Raw genomic sequence first — 17,756 nt, forward strand, 5'->3', positions numbered from 1 at the left:
GCGGATGGTGGTAAGGTGGCACATGATATGGCCTGCCGGTGTTCTGCTGGTGGGCGCTGCTAGCAGTAGCAATGCCCCATGCCGTCCCCTGCCAGAAGACCCCCTGGATGCAGGTAAGTTAGGCTTCCGACAGGGGAGGGGGTGGGGGCGGGGGTGTTGTGTGTGTGTGTGTGGGGTTGTGTGCATGAATGTGTGAGTGTGTGCGTTAATGCGTCTGTGTGTGTAGTGTTGTTTGCATGGGTGTATGCATGTGTGTGAATGCATGTAAGAATGGAAATGTGAATGCGTGTCTGCATGTCAGTGTGAATGTGTGTACGGATGTGTGCAAGAATGAATGGATGCATTTGTGAATGAATGCGTGTATGCCAGTGTGAGTTAGTGTGTGTATGTGTGGTCTGTGTCTGATAAGTGTGCATGTATGGGCGTTGGGGGATTGGAAGGGGGTAGCGTGGATGGAAGAGGGCATCTGGGGAGTGTTTGGGGGGTGGGTGAGCCTCCTAAAAGTGACAGGGAAGGAATTCCCTGTCACTGGTAGGGCCTACCGCCATGGTCTTCGCGGCAAAACCATGGTGGTAGGCAGGCGCAAAATGTCTTTCAATGAATGTTCCAAAGAAGTATGGCTTTTCCACCTCTAGCTTCTTCACTGTTTCCAAATACCAGGACCCATATTTTAGGTAGTTTATGCAATCAAATTTGTGAAACACAGTAATCAGTGACTCCACAATCTCCGCGTGCAGCTCCCAATTACCTTCCTGTTCAGCACGTACCAAGTTTTTCACTAGAGTTATCATGTGTAAAACATTTCCCCAGAACTTGGAAAGTTCTGATTGTTCTTCACATTCTTTGACAAACTCTACAAACTTGTTTTTGTGTTTTTGAACTGAGTGCATTTGAACATTGCCTGCCTTTGCATTATGTCTTTTGAATGGAAATGCATCCTGTGCCTTGTTCACTTCTGAGATAAGATATGCAAAACCTAATTTGTCATTGTTGATCCAGGAAGCACTCCAACTCAATGTTTCTATAGCCTCAGATATCATGAGCAAACCTTGTAACGAACAAACACAATGAGTTCCACTCAATACTGACTGCACAGTTTTGCTTCCAAAGATTTCCATCTCAAGAAGTGCATTGTTTATGGCACATCCACTGAGATAACTTCCTGCACACCGCAACACAACTTTTGTTATGCGGAAAATGCCCATCATTAGATAAAGATCATTATTCTACTGGATTGCTCATGAAAATGTCAGCTACAATACGGAAAACACCTTATTTGCAGAAAATTGGTAGGATAGGCCGGTCCTGAAGCTGAGGCACACATTTTTTGGGAGTCTTTTAGAGATGTCCATCATGTTGAGTAGTTTGTGACTGGAGATGGTGTTACTGGTTAAAACCCAACCTTCTTCAGTGGGACAGTATTTTGGGAGATCAGAGGATTAATTCCATCCTAGGGAGGAACTGGCTTTTCTTTATCCTTCAGTCCACACCGAATAAGCAATATGATAAATTCAGTTAAATCAGTTTTGTGGCCCGCAGCTTTAGGTAGACGAAGATCCATCTCCTCAGCCACTTTGAAACTTTCTGGTAGACTGGGAAGTGTTGATGGCTTGTAGTGATTTTGGCAAGGCAGTTGGTTTTTTTATGTATGCCTACAGCTGACACAGCTTGTTTTCCAGCGCTACTTCATTGGTACAGTCTTTTAAAAGCACCATTACATTATCATGTGTGTTGGATGTTCCAGACAAATAAGGACTGTCTTCAAAATCAAAATTATCAAGAGCAGCAATTGTAAATCCTTTCTTGGTAAAGTGAATTGGCAGTGGTGTGCTGTTGGATTCCCAAGATTTTACTGCATGAGCTGCTACCGAGTTCCTGCTCCATACTAAGTCATTATAACTTGTTGATACACAAATCCTATTCACTGAAGTGATTAGCTCTCTACTTTTGTACTTGTAATAGATTGCGTGGGCAGTCATAATGTGTAGCGGAGTTTTCTTTTGGCCATGATGTAATTCATAAAACATGACTTGGAAAAGACAGTACATTTGCACAGCATAAGTCTGTTGGCTAATGGGGTTGTCTTCTACTTCTTGCTTATATCTTCAAACCCATCATCCATGTTATCGGCTTCTATTCTGAACTCAATACATTTAGTTTGTAATAGTTTTGCTTTGCTGCTATTAAACAATGATGTAAAAAATGTTAAGACAACATCAGCCATCCTTGTTGACTCCCATGATTTGCGGATCTCTGGGACATCACAAAATTTGTCATTATGTCCAAAATCTAAATCTTTCAGGACATTTCTTAAAATGGCTTCTCCTGATTTTACTGCATCCTGTGATCTTATTTTGCAGCAAGAACTTCAGGAGTCCAATCAGCTGAGAACACCATAAGTGGCTCATTCTTTCTGTTGGACTGACAAAAACAAATTCTGTCTTTGTATATTCTCACCAGAAAAATCTTAATTTCATTATTATGGACCAATACATTTTCATCAATGTTGACGATTATTTCTCTGATCTCACTGAGTGTGAACCTGTAGCCCGCACTTAGGAGTGAGTTTAAAACCTAATTTTTTTTTTCATAGACTGCAAACTTAACTGAAGGCTGGTGGTTACATTGCTGCTGGGAGCTCATTGTACATTCATATTTTTGAATGTATGCAGGGTGGGCATACAGGTCTGCTGGAAATACATTCACCTCGCTTTTTAGATCAGCTACTTGGCTAAAAACTTAATTTTGGAAGAAACTAGCTGCAGGTAAAAACATGTTTGTCCTTTGAGACTCACATACTCTGTACTTTGTTCTTTCGTCAGTCCCTTTGGCTCCTCTTCTGGCTAAACCACAGATAACACATTGAAGATCCTCTGCTTCTGATCAGTTGCTGGAGATGGACGAGGGGTACCCATCGATCTTTTAAGAGGATGGGCATTGGGTTTGGTTGTTGTCGATTTTTCAGAAGACGCTGATTCTTGTTGTGATTCCCTTGTTTCAGCATTTTTTTGGATGATTTTTTTCCAGGCTTTTTCCATTGTATATGACTTGTAGCACTTGTTGTTACAATGATAAAATATTTGATCCTCTTCACCCACCAGTTTCAATCTTTTGAGAACTTCATCTTGCCGTATTTCTGCAGCATTTCAAACTCTCTTTTGTCTAGTCACAGTTGATGTTAGCATTTCTTTCAGATTAGTTTGGCATATGACCCATTTTTCATTGCTGAAGGAGTCCTCAGATTTTGTAGTTAGCAACACTCTGTCAGGAGGTAAAGATCCTCTGCTACCACCTGCTGCCCTCATGTTTATGAATTTGAATCAATGGAAAACCTGAAACAAAACAATATGAAATAAAATAACTTACCAATATGATGGCTAAAACACATCATTATAGAGCCGCCATTTTGGAAAATGGCAGATGAGATGCTCTGAGGAATTATTTTCTGTCTCTATAACACTACTTGACCCCCAAAACCTAAGTTTTGACACCAAAGTGAAGTATATAGGTCTCATGGTTCATATAATATTACATCATCACTGCAACACATCCACCATTTTTAAAAATGTAATTCAGAAAAAATCGGCCCTGATTAGCAATGTCTACTCAAGCTAAATTACTTCTCTAATGATCCATAAACACAAATCAAAAATGAAAACCTCTGAACAACAATTTGTTTACAGCGGTATATCAAGGGGCCAGGACTAAGGAATATATTTATAAAAAATGGTGCATCCTTTTACTTGATTGATTTTTTTGATAGAGTGAACTTCACTTTTCATTTTTTGGTGATGGCTACTTGTTGTTCCTTGGTAATAAATTGACTCATTTCTGTTCTATATTCTGAGTCTTTCTGGATTTCACACGCATATCTGGTCATGTCTCTCAGTTAATACAACCCAAATATCTGTATTAACAATTATATTGGAAACGGAGGGTATTTAATTATGATTTTGGAAACTGAGGGTATTTAGTAATAAAACATAATTGTTCTCAAGTAACATTGTTATTCTAGTATATCACATTATTCATGTAAAATTTTGCCAAAATGAAAACAGGTTTATTATCCTCGACTCCATCTAAAATCCAGTAAACATTTCTCTTCAATTGCAAAATACACCCTGTATCTGTGGTGGCACAGAGAGAGGTGTAAACCCTGGAGTCAGTGTAAATAGATAGCAATATCATTCCATAACTTCTATAGCTTTTCTTTGTTAATAGTCAGTTCAAGTGGCAGTTGTACCTCTTCCAGTGATCCATCATTCTTATCACTTTGCAACAGGTAAGGAAGTAAGTTGTCGCGTAGGCTCTCATTATCCTAATGAGACTACTGGATTTTTGGGTGGCAGGATCGTTCACAGTGTGGGGGACTAAGTCAAACCCACGGCAAAGGACCCTTGTCACCCCAAATCCGGGTTGAGCTCTGGCTAACTAGCAGTGCCTCATCTCTCCCAAAGGGAAGAGACAATTGGGCAACCGAGCGCATGACATCTTAGTGCTTCCCAGGGAAGTCGTGGTCACTCAGATCCCAACCAGTTCTCTCATACACAGTGTGGTCTCATATATAAATGACAAAGGCAGTTTGAGTTTTAAAGATTAGTTTAATAAAAAGACTGCATTTTAGATAACAAGGCGTGAGCCGCAATAACCGGAACCATACAACACAGTAAGATTGAAATAGTAACGAGGAGACTGAAACATAAGAATAACACTATCATAGTGCTACTATAGTACGTTCTCTCTTCTAAGTTCTATTTTGAGCACAGCATGTTAAGCTCTAAGCCTGCCTTTCAGGTTCCCCCGGGAGGACATCAACCCTCATACCTGAGCAAAGGCCTGTGATCAGGATCAGCATATGCAACAGGGCAGTCAGCGTCTAGTTGTGGTTCCCTGGTCAGAATCTTCCTCTTACGTGTACCAGGACTAGGAAGTGTTTTTATAACTAACACACCGGTGTTCTAAGAAACGTCCCTACGTAAGAATGTGTACTTTCTACGAACCCTAAAGACTAAACTTCTACCACGTCTATCGGCAATGTACCAGACTGTATCCTTGACTGAAGCACAGAGCGAGCAAGAATGTATTGTTTGAGAACTCCGGTGCTGAAGTAAGCTAAACAGTGTGATAGAAGAAAATAAAACAAGACCGTGAAACTGGTTATTGAAAAATAACAGTGCGAGGCTGAATAAAATGCATCCGGAGCAAAGTGCACAGAGGCCTAATGCTTTAAGCAAACGCGCAAAAGCTATATTAAAAATGGCTACACTACAAAGTGATTGACTTCCTCTTCTACTTCCTCTTCCATTGGCAAATGTTTATTGTAAAATTCCTGTGGAGATATAGTTGAAGCTATTTTATTAAATTAATTTGGGATTTTACTTCTGTTGTGTTTTCACTTTATTACAGTTTGAGTGCTACATAAACACTTTACATATTGTCTCTAAGTTAAACATGACTGTTTTCTGTGCCAGGGTACTAAAGGGTTAAGCACAGGTTTATTTATTGGCTTTTGTGGTTTACCCTGATAAGAATTGGGATTATTACTTGAGTGGGGGCTCTCACCACTCTCAACTAATCAATTAATGACCCAATTTCTTACCTGGTAAGAAATTGAGGATATTTCTCAAGCATTGCCTTTGTGGAAGGTGGGCAAGTAGCAATGATGTTGGCACTGAGTAGAAGTACCCCAAAGCAGGGCACAATAGAGAACACTGTACCTGGCTGCCATCAGGCTTCTTGAAGCTGTGATTGGGGGCAGAAAAAAGCACAGGCAATGCCTAAAAACTCTGTCACCTTGAACAACAGAAACTGCAGTCTTCTCCCTTACCCCTACCATCTACCAAATTGCAGTGCTAAGGAAGGACTAATCAGCAGCCTTTTGCCAACAAGATTCTTATTGAATTTCTAAGGGGAGCCGTGTCTCCATCCTCACTCACTGCAGTGTCTGGGGTCCACCCTTTGGCCACAGGAATGTAGATACTACGCTTCTATGGTCTGGGAAATCTGTATCCAACCTCTATCTATGTCATGCTAAACCAGGGCCCATCCAAAAAGGATTTTGCTGGTCTCAGTACGCAGTCTCTCACCATACAGAGTCTTCCTAGCAAACATGTGCTACAAATAGGTTGCACATGCATACTTTTGACATTCACAGGGAATGACAGCACAAGGATGTGGGGTGTACATACCAGTGATATTTTTATGGGAGAGGCCAGTAGACTCTTACTCCCTTGCATGGAGAAATAGGTCTGGTCACACTAATGATCCACAAAAACTCAACATGCTGCAACCACCACTATATGTGATTTATCCGGGGTATGCACTGTAGCCCTGTGCCCACTATGATGGAATGCTTTGTGCACCCCTCCAGGTCACAGATAAGGTTTTGAACTTTCCATTACCAGAATTGTGCTTATGCATTTGCGCATGTGTTAGATTAGCATGATTCCAGCCCCAAATGAGAATATATTACACCAAAAAGCATTTCGCAAGCAATCATTTAATATCAGTTTACTATAAAAACAAAACCACAATCATTGTCAATAATATTATTGGTACATCATTACTTGAATTCAATTTTTTAAATTGTACCTTATATCTCTTCCTCATTAGTTGTATGCAGTATAACAGAGGCAAACCTATAGAACAAGGAACGTATCAAATTATTTATTCAGCAGATTTATCTACAAAATAACACACAAAAAATCTAATTTCTGACATTGTATTAGTCTAATTATTTCATCACATTCAGTCCTTGTAAGTTATTATATGGATATAACACATTCTTTCTTGTGTTCTTTCTTTATACCATGAGGGAGTGCTAATTCCAAGCAAAGAGTACTTTATCCTGGTCACAGTTTGAGTTATAAAAACCAGTTGTCCTTTAAAGTTCCCTTTAAGCTTCAGACACTCATCAAGCTAAATAGTTGATGTGCTGTGGCTTGTACACTTTCCAAGGCCTCTTTAGGACTTCTTAGAAGGACTATAATTTACAGGTTATAACATTTGGCATATGGGGTATTCAGATAAGTTGATACAACCAAAGAAGTGATTACTTTTGTCCAAGCAAAAACAGGTGTCAATCAGTCCCTTAATGACATAATTGAGGCATTTAGAAAAGGTGGCTTCAAGTTGTAACCATTTCATGGATGGGTTTGGAGAGAAATTAATTCAGACCAGTGAAACTCAGGATGCTGCAGCCAATCTTACCCGTGTTTTACGTATGGTGGTGTGACTGTGTACATGCTCAGATGAGAGCCAAATAAGAAGTCAGGATACCCGTTTCATTTGGGCGTTTAGGGCAGAGGTATATACACATTCACCTTGCAGGGGACATTCACAGCTCAACACTATCTGTTGTTGTTGGCTTGTATGATGTGTGACTGGAGTGCATGTGATGGCTGTTATGAGTGTATGTAGGGGGTTGCATGATACAAATGAAGTAGGTTTAAGATATTACATGCACATATTTATAGAGCATGATGAAACATCCTTTTTCTCCTCTATTTGAAATGTGTGGACTAGATTTATGTGCAATAATGCAAAGAGTAGATGTATGAAATCATAGTTCAGGAGCAAAATACAATTATGTTATAAAGAGTAAAGTACAGGGCAGGCATCTTTATGATTACTTATGACAGCACCAGTGTATGTAGATTAGATCTACACCCCATGTGCTTTATTACATTTGTTGAACGATCTACACTAGAAATGTCATTATATAAAAATAAAAATGAAGTATCCACCAGAGTGCCTTAGTGAGTCAATGTTAAATAGGCCTGCATGGGAGCTGTACATTTTATTTTATTATTAATAGTATATATTTTGAATTAATTTACATTCTACATTAAAATATTTGTAGTTACGTTTTTAAACAATGAACTTTATTAAATGTCCTATACTTTTCCATAAGGTGATTTCCATCTCTGTGGCAGAGGTCTCTGTCCCAGTAGTAGACATGTAATGATGTGTAGTCATCTTAAAAGACCTTCAAGATATTGGCAGTTTTATTTTCATTGCTTGCGTAGTCTATTATCTCAAGTATCTTATTGCGAGAATGTTTAACTTTGAACATGTGGCTCATTTTATTGCCTTTCTTGTAGTATAAAAGATTTGTTTATAAACCTTTTTCAAGCAATTTCATTCACCAGTGTCTAATCAAGCTGACCACTTTCTTTTGTAAATAATGTTGTTCTTGTTCTCATTGTCTTATGTACCTTTGACAATTTGACAGTCTTCTGTTTTAGGTCTAATTCCTTTTCCTTTGTCATCTCACCTACCTTCAAAATTGATTTACCCCTGTTTACTGCTTTTCTCTCATACCACATAATGTCCCAATTGGTGATTCGTGTAATTTTTTTCACAGATGTAATGTGTTGAAATGTATTTAGAATTGTAGGAATGTGTCTTTCATTGATCACTATAGATAGTCTCAGGACTTTCCTTGGTATGTCCAAGACTATTGTCAAATTGGCATTAGAATGATCCGAAAGAACCCTCAGCTTTGTAATAGCCAAGAGTACCGGTTGCAGCATGGGCATGCCTGTGTAATAGGTAATCTAAACTTGAGTGTGATTTGGGCGCCTTTGAATAAAAGGTATATTCACTTTTATGTATTACTCTCCATCATTTGTCAAGGAGATTTAGATCTTATACCCCTCATGTCAATGACTGAGGAGTGTTGATGTAACATGTATTCAGTAGAGATCAATCCAGGGCAGGATTCAAAATATTGTTCTGGCCTCCTCCTATTAGTTCCCCACCTCTAGTGAAATCTGTGATAAGGGGAAATAGAAAAGACTACAATTTTTCTCTCCCATCATTAAGAATATAAATGGAGAAGAGCTTGAGATGGTTCTATTGCATACCTTTGATTTCTAAAAGCCTACCTTGTTTACCATGAAATGTTTTCTCTATTTCAAGTTGTAAAGCATTTCTAAGTAATATCTCTGTCTCTTTAGTCTTGCTGTGTCAATTAGAGTGCTATTGTGTCAGAGCTCAGAAACATTGAACTCTTGCTATATTCCTCCTCACTATTTGTGTATCTTGTAATATAGCCACATCTTGATCCTTATGGAGCAACTGTTTGAACAATGACCTCCTCTTTACAGCAAAATTAAAGCACTGGACGTTTAACATGATAACCATTGTTGGCCCCATTTAAGTTTGTATTGGTTTGTGGTGTTCCTTAATCCAATGTAATCCTGAGGAACTGTCAGAGTCACCAGATCCTCGGGGTCTGCGCACGTTCCCAACACGTCCACCACTGAACAGCTCCAAGACTCTGATAGATAAATCACAGATGCTGAGAGAGTTCAAGAGGGGAAGAGGGGATTAGGAAGGGAACAGATGGGAAGGAGACCTATAGTAAGAAGAAAGGTTAGAACACACAATATGACCTAAAATCAATACTAGACTAAGGTTTTAAGCATAGTCATTCTGAAAACATGAGCAATCTAAGAATGAAGTTTAAAATGACTAGGTTCCAAGATGGTCGGATACCTGTAATGGAATCAAGATAAATTAAATGAAAACTTTCTTATTCAAGCATGAATCAGAAAAAAGAACATGCATAATAGAAGCATACAATATTACATTTAGAAACTCTGATCTTTTGTGTTTTCTTGAAATGTTTTCTTGAAATGTTTTTCAACGCAGATTACACTCTTTACAGGTTTATATATATATATATATATATATTTATATATAGTAAACAGTATGGAAGAATTGTGTTTCAATGACTTAATATTATAAGAATTCAAGAAATAAATCACACACTTGTCAACTCGAATACCACCAAACAAATGTCCTAGAATAGTAGTATACAATGAACAACATAAAATAAACTCGAGGAGAAAATCACACGTCCTACTGACTCGAATGCCACCATGCAAAATGTCAAGAAATGGTAGCGCGTGATAAACAACAAGGTTTAAATCATCATAAAACGAATCGTGTGTCTTTCCGATTCGTAAACCTTCATGTAAATGTCAAGAAATGGTTGCGCACAATAAACAACAAGCTTTAAAATTATCTTGAATCTAATCGCATGTCTTGCCGATTCGTAGCCTCCATGTAAATGTCAATAGATGGTAGCGCGTAATGAAACACAATTTTTAAAGCTTCATAAAACGAATCACCGCCTTGCCGATTCGTAAACATCCATGTACATGTTAAAAATAGTCGCACGTAATGAAACACAAGTTCTAAATTTTCATAAAACGAATCACGCCGCTTGCCGATTCACAAGCATCCATGTGTATGCTAAAAAATGACAGCGCGCAATGAAACACAATTTCAAAACTTCCACAAAAACGAATTGCGCGTCTTGCCGATTCACAAACTCCCATGTAAACACTACAAAACACTGAAGTGCACTTTTTCTGAGCTCGAAGCAATATGTTAATCAAATAAATAATTAGACCCAAGAATACGATAGTTCTGAAAATAAACGGTGTTGGGAATAAACCCAACTACCGTCTTACCGCCCAAGAACAAGATTCACCAATGAAGCATGAAAAGCAGAGGACTGGAAAATCAAATAGGCCACCGGGACAGGAACTCTGGAAATAGCTGCTGTTCTGCACCGGGACCTCTGAATAGTGAGCACTGGGATTTGGGCTGGCTCTTCTTTTATAGAGTCTTGGCCCAGCCCACAACCACGCCCAGGCATGCTGCAGGGAAAGTCTCTGGAAGACCCTGGAAAAGGGCCACACCCTAACACACTTTGAAAACCTGCAACAATACATTGCAAAGAAACAGTATTTGTAAGCATTTTCAAAATCAGTCTTCAGGATTGAACTCTGCAGTGCAAAAGGTTAAACCACAACATATCAGCAAAATGCATAAATTACGGTGTTTTGAAAATGCTGGGTTTTTGCATTCTAGTCGCCAATAGAGCGCGTAATGCTCTGGTGTTGACAGGAACTGCCTCAAGTGACCACTTCTAGCCTGGAGTATTAGTGCCAGAGATCACCTCGACCTGTGTCCTTATGAGAGGGACAGGTCACATATCCTTAACAACCTTCTTAGTGTACCAATTGTTATAATCATCATTCCTGCTCAGGAAAACAGTTAACAGCAAAGCATGCAACCATAACTAATTAAAAGTGAAACAATGGAATTGTATTCGATTCTGAATTAAAATTGGTGGGGGATTTCCAACCTCACCATTGTCTGTTATTATTCAATTTTCTATTTTGAATATAATAATCTCACCAGGAATTTCTCCTTTCAAGGAATCAGATCCCTCATTCAAACCTGCCTATGACTGCAAATTGAAAATTATTGGTGTAAGGTATTTGTGCGAGTCTGAATGGTGATGTTAAAAAGGATAAGCAATAAAGGAGAGCCAAATGGTACACTATATATAACATAATCCATGCCAGATGCCCACTAATATTTAGACCCATCAGCCCATTCTTGATTTTTAATCAAAAGCACAAAAGGGTAAGAAACAAAACAGTTCCTCATGGTAACTGTCATCACCATATCTTTACATTAGTTTTCACGATCAATGGTATTGGACTATTAATCAATCCAGTAGTTCCTAGATCGACAGGTTGGCTTGATTAGCAGTGACCACAGTTTTTCCATTCATTCTCAAAAGCCATTTAAGTCTAATACATTGAGCAGAATCTGCCATCTCGCTATTTCTTGTTTCTAAATTATGTTGCAACTTCTGCACAATCACTTTTTTCAGGACTTTAGATAGTATATAAGGGGCACATTTAGCACTAATTATTTGGTTTGATTGGACCTAGTGTTATTTTCTCTAATGAAGATGTACAGCAGTCTTCAAAATGCTTAGGAGGTACGTGAGCAAAGGAAAGATTTACAAAATCTGAAACAGCAGTACCAAAAAGCCTGACAAATTCTTGTTTAATTGAAATGTAATTACTTCAACATGAGGGTTGCCAACTCTAAAATATGAAAATAGAAGAGCTCTAAAACAATGACATGGACATCCTGATTGCTTTTCCATCATTAGTATTTTATCCCATTGTTTTTACCCTACTTAAAAGGACAGCTGACTTATCAGAATGACTAGTAGTAACTAATAATATTATTAATACTGGCAAGTCATTGATGACTAAAAAAAAAAAAAGCTTCTCCAATAGTATTTTTGCTTGAAAGATTTAATTTGTATTGATACAGTTTTCATTTAGAGTGCTTTCTAGTAGGTTTTGATGTTTGTAATAGAAATAATTTCCAGGAGAATTTCAGTCATTATGTTTGGAGCAAAAACACTATGGTGGTTATTACAACTTTGGAGGAGGTGTTAATCTGTCCCAAAAGTGACTGTAAAGTAACGGATATACCACCAGCCGTATTACGAGTCCATTATATCCTATGGAACTCGTAATACGGCTGGTGGTATATCCGTCACTTTACCGTCACTTTTGGGACGGATTAACACCTCCTCCAAAGTTGTAATAACCCCCTATGTATTGAATTAATTTATTAATATTTCCTTAAGTTACATTTAGACTATTCTTTTATAGTAGTAAATCCTTAATATTGTTAAAACAGAACTACCCAAGACATTGGAAAAACGTTTGAAATAAAACAGTGTATACAATTTATGTTTGTAATAAACCTTACCTAACTCCCCACATCCACACCCAAATCATTGAAATATTCCCCACACTCCCACCACACTTCCACCTAAGTAAATGTTTTTCAGTCACAAATTGGGCATAGCCTGTCACCAATGAACACATCCCAAACACCATCCACTTTTCCTAGCTAAATGTACCATATCAATTGCACTGTGAGACACTATGTCATACCCTCACAGCTCTGGCTTTACTTGCAGCCCTCTCCCGTAGTTGATCTTATCAGTTCCCCCTGAAGAGGGAGTCCCCTTCTATATTACCATCTGAACTCTTCATCAAAATGAATAAAGTCTTAGCAATAAGTGTTTTTTTTAGTTTAGCTTTTGCCTACAGTACTGATCTTATGACTATATGAAATTAATTTGTAATTTAAAACTCTTTCTGTTTACCCAACAGTGTTTTACTAACACTATCATTTCTATATGAAAATATATTTATAAATCATATTGTATTTGGCATGTAAAGTCTGCATAATGATTTTCCAAATCACGGTTAGAGGCAGCCTTGCAATGGTGCTTTGTAAGATCATTTTAAACCTGTAAAATAACACAGACATAATGGGAATATTAAAAAGTAACTCATACATTGCTATCATGTCATTATGAAAAAACGCCATAGTTAAGAGATAAGTGTTAAAACATTGTAGACATAACCAACCATTGTGGGATTCAATAGGTGAAAGTCAATTTGCTAGAATTTGTTAATTACATTGTAGGACTAAACCACATAACACAACATGCTTAAGCCTCCTTAGGAGGATGCGGTGGTCACTGATGTAAACTGCAGCAGATTGATTTTACAGCAACAATGCAATACCTTTTACTTTTCCTCCATTGTTGAATTAGCCCTAAAAAGATTAGGTAAAGTAGAAACTGACGTATAATTAGCTGATTTCATGAGATACAAATGTATTCTTTAAGCCATTAGATGATAGATTTTGTTTTCATTTGGTTAGGGTCTAAGCAAAAGAGAACATTAATATGATGATATTACAGTAGATTAAATTACTCATGTTAGCCTGACATATTGCTTCTCCCCTTTCTCCCCATGTCCTTTGTCTACCCTGGCATTTGCAGTTTCCATTTTGTACCCCATGTATGTGTCCAATCTCAAACACATCCTACATTGCTGGCATGGCTGTTCTCCTCTATTCCTTAGTGTGCTTTTTATGACAACTGGACTCCTTCCAATATCATATGTCAAATTTCTCTTCTGCATCCCCTACTTAGCATCGTCCCACTCCCTCAAACATTGTAGACCCTGCATTCAACGCTTTTCCCTTACTGGAATGTGATTCTTTTACAATGCGCACTGGATAATGTCATGTGACTCCTTGACTGCACCCACCAATCCTGCATGTACTCTCCAGTTGCCTCGATGCATCATAGGATGCCTCACAGGTTATCCAGTCCCAAGTGGTTGAAGTGAGACTGACATGATTTTATTATTATACAAAAGGCATGTGGTAACTGGAGCTCACACCTTAGCTATTTGCGCTGCCTCCACTTTAGTCCACATTATGAGTTACTTTCACTTCACATACCAGGATTCCAGGTTTTGCGGCAAGCAGCACCGCCCACATTTTTCCCAAGGTAAAGTTCAGTAGATTATGCTTGCTCAGAATAACTGGAAAAAAATTATTGGTGAATACTCAGACATGCAGATTTTGGTGCGGTAAGTATGGAATTCAGCATGACTTTCACAACAAAACACAGAATAGGTGATAACAATTGCACCTGATAAATTCCATACACTTCTCTAGCTTCTTTATGCATCCCACTTTGAGGCACTCTTAATGAAGCCTAGAAATGCATTGATTTCAGGAAGTCTAGATTCAATAAAGCAATGGACAATGGGATGTTGACCCTGAACATAACTTATTTATTAAATGGCAATATTTTATTTGCCGTGTGGGAAAGGGAATGCAGATTGATCTCACCTGTAGCAAAATGTGGTTTCTCCTTTTGCCTTTACGGGAGAAGTATGTTCAGGCATGACTAGAGGCATGGGTATGAACACGGTAACATTGAAACTCTTACCTCCCAGGTACAGTACATTTCAGTACAAATACATGTGATGCTGGGGCTCCATTGAAAAGGCACCTGTCCTAGACCTGCTTACCTGGGTAAGCAGGTCTCGAACAGAGAGTCTTGGTCTGGCCATACCCTGTGCTTTCCTGAGAGTGAATGCAGAGAGAGAGCATCAGAAGGATACCTGTGCCTCAATCTGGAGAGTAGAGAGGGGCGCCCGGAGAAGCTAGTGGTCGTTTACTTTGACAAAGAACGACCGGTAAAGATTATGTTTCCATTTTAACACTATTGCCAAGGCGCTGCCATTGTTGCGATCCTAGCTCTTGTGAAATTATTATTGATAAAGATTATGGATGATTATTTCGTCATTGTATCATGTGATTTGTAACTAATAAGACTATTGCACTCTTTAGTAAATGTTTTAGATGTAAGTCTACTTACATAAATGTACTCTTTTTTGTGAATAAACTCTATTTAATATGAATCTAGAATACTGAATGCTAATAGGAGGACTACAAGAAGATGCTATTATGTCCTGTGATGAAGAGAAGCACAATACTGCATAAGTTAAATTTGTTATAGTTTACAGTTTTTCACTATTACCTTGTAGATTATGCCTGCACTTTGGAAAGTCCTCTCTCTTCTCGATACGAAAATGGTCTTTTTCGTCAACGCAGTAAAGATGGCAGAGTGTACAATGTAAGTATTGGTATTCTAGTTCTGAAGTTTCAGACATTGTCACCTCATTGGTCTGGAAGCCTGAGATCTGCTTCTGTTTTCTTGAAATAACATATTAACAAGAAGCCATAATTTCAGAGGGGGTATAAAGATATTATTGTAAAGAATGTCAATTAAAGAGATTTTTCTCTGAGATGTAGAGGAATTTGTTAAGGTTCTGTTTTCCAGTGTCAGGCTTATGATTTTGGTGGCTCCCGAGCAAGCAATGTTTTGGGGGGCCTTGTTTGGAACAACTTTTTTTAAACTTTATTACCCATTAAGAGAAGGTGAACTTTCTCACGTGACCCCTGGAAGGTGGGGGCCATGGGCAATTGCCCACTTTGCTCATGCCTTAAAAGGTTTCTGCTGGGATTGTAGGACTGGAATACAATCAGTGTCTTGGGAAAGAAGAGCTCAACTCTGCTTATCACTGTGTGTATTGCTACCTAATATCCAATCATAGAGGCCAATGCAGTATACATAGCTGTTACCTAGATCATATATTACTCATTAAACATTTAATTATCAACAATTCAATAATCCTCATATAGAAGTAGAAATGCTACACACACTGATTGTTATAACGTTCATCAATTTTAGTATGAATTATTTAATAAAATCAGACTTCTAAAAAGCTATTTCCTAGACATCAGTGCTAATTCTCCTAGATGAAGTGGTTTTTGGTTTGGTAATAACTTTGGCGCCATTTGACAAATATTTATTAAACTTTCCTAAAAATGTGCCCTACTTTGCCAACTTGTGCAAGGAAAGTTTTGAGATGATCCATCAAGTGGGGACTGAAATGGAGGGGGCAGGGGGCACAAATTGTGTTTCCCCCATGCGATTGCCCATAGGGATTTTGAAAAAGACTACAGCCCGAACCGCTGGATGGAATTACACCACATTTGGCAGAAAGCTAACTCTTGATCCAGAAGGAGCCCTTTTTGTAAATTGGTGTATATTTGCTGAGTCGTTTTGGAGTTATTAAAGAAAAAAGAAATGGATGTGAACCCTTTGCGGATCCAGAGGGTCTGCAGTTCTGGGGGAACAGGAGGGGCAAGGCCCTGATTTCTGGGCCGCAACCAGGGTGGAAAGTTGCTCCACCATTTTCTTTCTCAGATCGGGCTGGAGGAGGAAAAAACGATTAAAAAACATACAAATTCATTGAAAAAAACAAAAGTTACAGGGATATTACAATTAGAATGTGTTTTACCCATACACAACTACACAACCATAGAAATTCAGCAGTTATATGCTTCTAGTATCTATGGGGAAAACGTCAACCTAAGCATAATGTCCCACAAACTTTTGTATTTTTCAGTGAGTATATATATATATATATATATATGTATATATATATATATATATATATATATATATATATATATATATGTATGTGTATATATATATGTGTGTGTTTGTGTGTGTGTATGTATATATATATATAATGTATTTTCCATATCCAAACCAAGTTCACCATGTGAAAACTAGGTTTTCACATGGTGAACTGAGAATAAGCAGAAGAAAGTGCTTCTAATTCAGCTATTGAATGAGAGAGGGGTGAGTGAGTGATGGTGTGAAAGAGAATTAATGTGACATGGAAATTTGTGGTAAGAGTGGAAGAGAGGTGTAAGAAACATATGGGCTTAAGGTTGTCATGGCAACACACAGGTGCATGCATGTGGGTGGTAGGAGGTGGATTGGAAATTTGACAGGAAGGGAGGACTTACAGGACAAATGGAATGAATATGGTAGAAAAAAGAAGAGGTTGAGCTTTGAGGAGACGATGGAAGGTAGACAGTGGGTGATGAACAAAGAAGAATATTGGACGATGAGGGAGAAAGAAAACGTTGATGACTGAGCAGAGTGGTGAATGCAGCTGTCAGATACAAGCTGCAGGTTTAAGTGCAACATTTTGTGTAAATCTTATTTTTGCTTATCTTATTTAGGAAATAGCACCAAACATCATTTTTGCAATGTTTAAATGTGTATGCAAATCAAAGTTAAGGGAGACACTGGCATTTGATGGTCTAACAGCTAACTTGGCCTTGGTAACCTGTCTTTTAACTTACTTAAAATGTAGCTATTATGAGTAAATATTCTGAACTGTTTTCTCTGGTTGTTCTCGTTGTGGCTTCCAGATGAGATCTGTGCATCACACTCATTGTCTTTGCAGTATTGTAAATAACTGTGAGAGGTAAAAGGCTGGAAAAGCAATAGAGCAGGAAAGGGCTGTTGCCAGCTCGAGTCCCTGTTCACTGTGAAGGCAGCAGTGACATTTACTCACTTTGTGCAGCAGGTGTCTATCAGTTATGGTGGGCCCAAGTCCAGTGTGAGCTGAAAGGCAGAAGTGCTCAGGAAGGGTTTGCGTTTTTTTTATCCTATGGAGTCA

At 38.3% G+C, this 17,756-nt stretch overlaps 1 protein-coding gene across 3 annotated transcripts in view; it reads left to right on the forward strand.

The window, feature by feature from the left end:
- The window catches only part of VWA3B (von Willebrand factor A domain containing 3B), an 829,217-nt gene that overhangs the window by 52,385 nt on the left and 759,076 nt on the right, over positions 1-17,756 (forward strand). For all 3 annotated transcript variants that reach the window (XM_069204269.1, XM_069204271.1, XM_069204270.1), the window contains one exon: positions 15,258-15,346. In XM_069204269.1, coding sequence (XP_069060370.1) covers positions 15,258-15,346 — 89 coding nt within the window. The remainder of the gene's footprint in view (positions 1-15,257; positions 15,347-17,756) is intronic.

This window comes from Pleurodeles waltl, chromosome 8 (genome assembly GCF_031143425.1).
Source record: "Pleurodeles waltl isolate 20211129_DDA chromosome 8, aPleWal1.hap1.20221129, whole genome shotgun sequence".
NCBI classification, from domain to species: domain Eukaryota; kingdom Metazoa; phylum Chordata; class Amphibia; order Caudata; family Salamandridae; genus Pleurodeles; species Pleurodeles waltl.